General features: G+C 35.4%; 1 protein-coding gene across 1 annotated transcript; it reads right to left on the bottom strand.

Annotated features, from left to right (window-relative positions):
* Positions 1–45: 45 nt before the first annotated feature.
* Positions 46–5,419, bottom strand: SPX (spexin hormone). Its single transcript, XM_072399907.1, has 6 exons — positions 5,262–5,419; positions 3,392–3,472; positions 3,251–3,308; positions 1,936–1,998; positions 1,383–1,469; positions 46–374 (listed from the first exon to the last, which is right to left on the bottom strand). Exons 1-6 carry the CDS (start codon positions 5,265–5,267, stop codon positions 316–318), a joined length of 354 nt encoding a protein of 117 aa, XP_072256008.1. The 5' UTR covers positions 5,268–5,419; the 3' UTR covers positions 46–315.
* Between the last annotated feature and the right edge of the window lie 1,025 nt (positions 5,420–6,444).

Genomic DNA, 6,444 nt, shown 5'->3' with positions numbered 1-6,444 from the left:
ACGGTTCCCAAATCCGTCATTAATAATATGATGGCACAATGTAACTAAACAGCTGAGATGAAATTTATTCTCACATTTTTGCTGATATAAAATATATTTTTTATATTTTACAATCACTTCTTGAGTTAAATGATTGGTTGGTAAAACACATCAGAAGGTCTGAAATGGAATATTCTGTACAGGGTGGAGACTTTGCTGGCGACTGGATAGATGCCCGCCTTAGGCGCAGGGTTTCAGCATGTGTTGTAGGGGGCTTGGTTTAACATAGAGGGGGGGCAGTTCAGTCAGCGGGTGGCAGAACTCTTTACGGTGAATTCACCAACTGAACAGCGACTCCGGTAAATACCCTGCTTGGTCCACGGTGCCATCTTCAGCTGTAGATCATAAAAAAATAAATGTGTATTAGAAGATTAGATTTATTAAAGGTTTTAGGAGTTACTGTATTACTGTTAATTGGATAAAAAGTTCAGTGATTACTCTGGAGAGGTAAGTGAATGTGCAGGAAATGTGAACAAGCTATGAGAAATGCCTGTATCAGCTTATACAACATTATATGTCATTATATATTATATGACATCAGCTTGTATGACAGCTTTTCTTCCCCTAACTCTGATTTTCTGAATCAAATTTCCTAATCTCTGAATTTCGAGCTATGGAGATGTAGCAATGAATACAGTAGATTCAACAGCAGGATATGGAAATCCTTATTTTCAAAAAAGCAATAATTTCTGTTGAGTTCAATGAGAATTAAAAATGGCAGCCACATGGCTGAAAGTAAAGATACCTGACATGTGACATGTATGAATGGTGCCTACTGAGTAGAGGCATACCTAGGACGTGAACCCTTTCACCTTACAGTGGAACTTGCATGATACTTTGATGATGCCTTCCAAATATTAACAAAAAAAAACTGCTAAAAATAAAGTTTTTATTAAAAATCGATTTTCCAGAGGCACCATTGACATCATTGTGCCTCATCGTTGCGAACAGGGAAAGATGGAAATCCTGCACGAGTTTACCAAATTTATAGTGGCAAAAACGGTATTATACCAACTTTCAAAAATATATATAACAAAATCGTCTGATTTCTTTAAAAATTAAAGAAGTGAATTAATTTTCTGTGCTGGTTGGATGGTTTCAATGATGAGGGATAATTGGATTGTGAGTGTTCTTTTGGGTTCTGGAGATAATTTTGGGTTTAGTGACAATCACAGTTTCACAAAGCTTATCTGTTTTTTCCTATTTCCCAGAATAAATTTCTTTTGTGTCAGAAGGGAAATTACATTTGTATTTATTCTGTTAAAGGCACAAAAAAACAGAAGTGAGGTGATACTGGGGACATTTTTATTGATCAATCTGTATATAAAGTAAGATCTAGTTACCTTCCTCCTGGGCTTTCTGCAGAGAACTTAGAAACATGGCTGCTGCCTCCGATATGGTGATGGGACTCGTATTCCGGCTGCGGGTCTCTATAAGAGAACATTCACCAATTACTAGGTCAGACCATCAATGGATATTGGTCTATTGTACCCACCAATAGGAAAGTCACACAACTGGCCATCAGCCAACCCACTGGACCGATCATGGCGTACCTGACAACATGGCTTTCTATTATTCTGGATTCTAGTTCTATACTCTTGTAAGAAGAATTCCACGTAAAAGTAACAGAATATCTAAAAGGAAGAGTAGTGATATCACCTTGATGGGTAAACATGTGGATAAAAGAACCTGAAAAGGAATTACGCCCTTCAGCAATAAACCCAAAGCAACAAAGGATTTCTAGCTTATACCTAGTTTCTAACAAAATATAAATAAGTGGTTTTGATGGCAACTTCCAATTACTATGTCAGAGAATGAACACAGGCATTGGCCTGGTTGCTGGTTGTGTTAGCTGTCCCCCTACACAATATTATCAGAAAAGATAAATATGATTACCCAGCTGGAGTCTGTCATAGAGATCCTTTCTCTGACTTTCATCGGAAATGAACCTCCGACCCTCTGCAATACAGAATCACAGCAAAGTTATTAGGGCAGAGAACTCCACTGAGACTTAAAGGAACACTGCATTTTCACCAAAAGATTTTAACATTTATCACATTGTTACATTAAGATTTTGCAACTAATAAAGGTTACACAAATATTATATTTATTTCTGTTGGATTCAGTTGTTCTTCCTTGCAGCCATGACACGCTGGAGTCAATCTGTTCCTTTCTTTGCAAATTTCCCCCAATGTTTGAGAGTTAGAGACATCTCTCGGAGAGATTCATTTTGGTGAGATACCTTTATAGCTTAATTTCTATTATTGATATTTAGAGTATTTTGCATATAAAGTAATTTTACAAAGATTATCAGTCTGGTTTTTCCCCTAAAGAGTACCAGTCACTAATGGGCATTTTGAAAAAAAAATCAGAATCTCTTATCTTGAATTAATATAACTATTATTAATATATATTAATTAATATTATATAAGAGTATCATGCTGTCTAAGGAATTATTTTATTCTTTGTACCATTTCTCTTGATTTTAACATAAAGGTTTAGATAAGTTGTAAAGTCATCCTGCAGCAACATACTTAAAAAAAAAAAAAAAAAAAGCATTGGGCTTGATTTACTAAAGCTCTTCAAAACTGGAGAAGACCGACTATCATAGGTGAACCTGGCTAATCCAGCAAACCTCAAATGCATTTCCTAAAACTCATTTGCTATTACTTGTCAAGTCAAATGCTGTAAATTCTAGACCAGATCCAGTCCAGGTTTGCTGGATCATCCAGATTCTCCCATGATAGTCTATCTTCTCCAATCTTGGAGAGCTTTATTAAATCAGCCAATTGTATAACAATTGTCAGCCCTCATCCCCGGAATGAACTATTACAGCTTCTATCACTGCCTTATATCATGACGTGTCTGCTCTGACAGAGTGAGAATACAAGTGAATGGCAGCACACAGTTAGTTAGAAGGGGAAAATAAGATTCTCATTAATGCTCTTTTCCAAAACATTCACCTAAAATTATCTCCATGTTCTTATTGGCAGCAACAATGAGTTTCCATGATGCACTAGAAATGATTTAGTAAGCAGCATTTCTTTCACTATCACTCGATAAGACAATAGAGAAGTCAGGTCACCAGGGGGCCAATAATATATAAACACATTATACATTTATATATACTTGTAAACATTTGTGTGACATATATAAGGTGTGAACCTCTACACTATCATGGCAGCTGTAGACATAAAAATTGACAACTTACGTGCTCCCTTTAAGTACAGCATGGCCTGAGGGGTCCAGTTCCGTCTCTGAAAATGGTTCTAGGCAGAAGGAAAGGAAACAATGGAAGAAATTACAAATGTGATGATAAAAAGAAATTTCTGATTACAGAATGATCACTTACCTGCGGAAGAGAGCCTGAAGGGGGGATAACTGAAGAGGATATTATCAGGAGGAAGGTGCAGGCCACTCGACACCCATTGTCCTGAGTATACAAAAGACAACCATCAGTCCCTGAACTTTAAATAAATAAATTATATTTGTTAGTAGAGTCCTGTGTCAGCGAGCATTACTGCAGTAAGTTTGGTTGCCTCCTATATACTTTATTTAAGTGGCCGCTTTGGTTTCCTTTCCAGGTTTATACAGCTCTGAATTATATCAAGAAAAAACTATTTGTATTTTATTATTTGCTGTATTCCGTTTTGTTACTGTATATAAACGTGCAGGGCACATTGAATTAGAAAACTGCAATATGTCAGGGCACAGAGCTGTATCAATGTCCCTACATTAGAATATATCAACTGCCAGCACTACAGACAGAACTTTTTTTATATATTGGGACATTTCAGTCATGGCTTTATTAAACCAGAGTTGATTACAATGTGTACAGTATATTATTTGATTGTCGAGATGAAATGAAATGCAGTTCTGAAAGTTTACATCAGTTAGATAAAAAACTGCATTACTACTTATATCTCTTCCATACAGTGATATAGTAACTGATGTGATGTGTGAGTATTCTCTGTACAACACTATAAAATATGTCAGAGCTATGTAAATGTATAATAAGAATACTGTGTGACCATTATGGGGCATTAGAGTGTAAGCTTCTATTGTACAAAAACAGATGTGACCAATAATGTTCTCTGTATATTGCTGTAAAATATGTCCGAGTTGTATACATTTCCTATAATAGTGTGTTACTGCGTTGAGGATATTAGAGTGTAAGCTTCTCTGGTACTCATGTAAGCTTCTCTGGTACTGATGTGATTGGTTCAGTGTTCTCTGTACAGCGCTGCAGAATATGTCAGAGCTATATAAATGTATAATAATAATCAGTGACTGTGGTGGGACATTAGAATGAAAGCTCCTCTGGTGCATTAACTGATGTGTCTAGATCAGTGTCCTTTGTACAGCACTGTAGAATATGTCAGAGATATTTAAATATATAATATTCATAATAATATGCAGCGGGCCATTAGGTTGTAAGCTCCTCTGGTGCAGAAACTGTGTCTACTTAGTGTCCTCTGTATTGAACACGACTATCAAAGTTAAATAGTTAGAGTCAGAGTTATAGAGATAAAATATATATTATTATATATATTATTGTTGTATAAAAACTTTGTGCATAACGTCTAGGTCAGATAGAAGAATGAATGTTCTTGTCAAATGTGCAGCAATTATTTTGTTGTTGGGAATTAGGTGACAGGTAGATTAGAGAAAGCTGCAGAAGTGTTGGAGAAATTGTGGAGAGCAACCAACATGAAAAAAACTTTCTATTTTCTGTCTTCAAATGAAATAATCATTCCTTCTGCCCAATTTGTAATGCATTTGTACTTTTTTAAAGAATAAACCCTAACTGTCTGGTGAACAAGTGTATTTTTCAACTTCCAAAAATGTTCACAGGTGGTAAACTTTTGGGATATTCCTGGAGTATTTTCACTGATGTAAAGAATATAGACTAGAACTTCTGTGTATGTATGTATGTATATATATATATATATATATATATATATATATATATATTGGGAGAGAAACCTATTTATCAACAAATTTTGCAATGAACTCTCAAAAACACACAACCACACAACAAAATAAAAACACAAAAAAGGATAATCTGACAAATCTTTAAAATTGAGTTTTTGACAAAATAAATGAATATAATTAATGATATGACAATGGAGAGAATGTGCCAGCATCACAGTTCTCATATAAATGACAAGAATAAAACAAGTTGTAGCTTATTTCAACCCAGATATAGGTTAAGGACTTACCTTCATGTTTTGGCCGACTTAGGTTGCTGCTTCTTGAGACTCTGTGGATGAAGATGCCTCTATTTGGGTCTGGTCTTAAATCTGGTTTTAAATCATCAGTGTGCAGCCCTCCCTCCCCTCTTGCGTCCTGGGGATTAAGTCGGACTGGTGGGACCACTTGTCAGCCTCTGATATTGAAGAGGTGGAACCATGGGCCCTCCTCCAGGGATTTCTCATTTCCTTGAAGTGGGCGTTATGATTGAAGGATGGACATTAAAATGTTCTATAGTTTGAAGAGATCAAACTCCTTGATACCCACGTCACTGCTGAGGCCAGAGATCAATATCCACAGCTGGAAGCTAAAGGTGATGAACTTAATGAGATTGGACGTGGTCAAATGATTGTATATCAAAAGATGTCATCGCTGATAGCCAACAAGACGGTTGAGGATTGCAGTCAGTATCATCTGCAGAGAATTCTGAAAATGTTATAAAAATTTTGTAATTAGGAACAAAGCTGACAGATTTTAAGAACAAATATAAACAAAGTAAATTTATGTTCTAGAATTGCAAAAGCAAAATGTTTTTGGCTCCAAAAGATTTATGATTGAAAAGACCTTCAAATATGACTTTTTATTAGAAAAAATATTGCAGTGCCTGTGATTTTTTTTTTTGTTTTCAGTACATGCTGTTTTCAGATATCATTCCTGTTAACAACAAAGATTCTTGTATTAATATTTAATTGGACAAAACCTTTATAATTGGCTGTCAACATTGTTACAAGACGACAAATCAGCTATGGAAAGAACCCGAAACAAGAAAAACAAGAGAAATTAGGATGGGCATAAAACTGTGTGTGAGAACCAACCTGGAAAAAAGAAAAGGAAAGAAAGGTGAATATAAAAGTAAAGAGGAAAAAAGGAAAGGAAGGAAAGAAAGAAAGAATAGAGGGAAATAAAAAGGAAAAAAGGACAGAGGAAAGAAAAGGAAAGGACAATGGGACGGAAAGGAAAGAAAGGACAATGGGACAGAAAGGAAAATAAGGAAAAGAAAATAAAGGAAAGAGGAAAGAAAAAGAAAGGAAAGGAAAAAAGACAGAAAGAAAGGAGGAAATGAAATGAAAGAGAAAAGCAAAGCAAAGGACAGAGGAAAAGAAAGAATAAAGAATAGAGGAAATTAGAAAGAAAGGACAGAGGAAAAGAAAA

The sequence above is a fragment of the Pyxicephalus adspersus genome, chromosome 2 (assembly GCF_032062135.1).
Source record: "Pyxicephalus adspersus chromosome 2, UCB_Pads_2.0, whole genome shotgun sequence".
Taxonomy (NCBI): Eukaryota; Metazoa; Chordata; class Amphibia; order Anura; family Pyxicephalidae; genus Pyxicephalus; species Pyxicephalus adspersus.
The sequence above is the reverse complement of the archived record's forward strand: the minus strand, read 5'-3'. Positions and strand labels throughout refer to the sequence as shown.

Excerpts from the sequence above, each read along its gene's own strand:
- SPX (XM_072399907.1), bottom strand. Across the intron at positions 1,999-3,250 it reads GCTGTACTTAAAGGGAGCAC|AGGGTCGGAGGTTCATTTCC; the intron begins GTAAGTTGTCAA and ends TCTGTATTGCAG. Across the intron at positions 375-1,382 it reads GCAGAAAGCCCAGGAGGAAG|CTGAAGATGGCACCGTGGAC; the intron begins GTAACTAGATCT and ends TATGATCTACAG.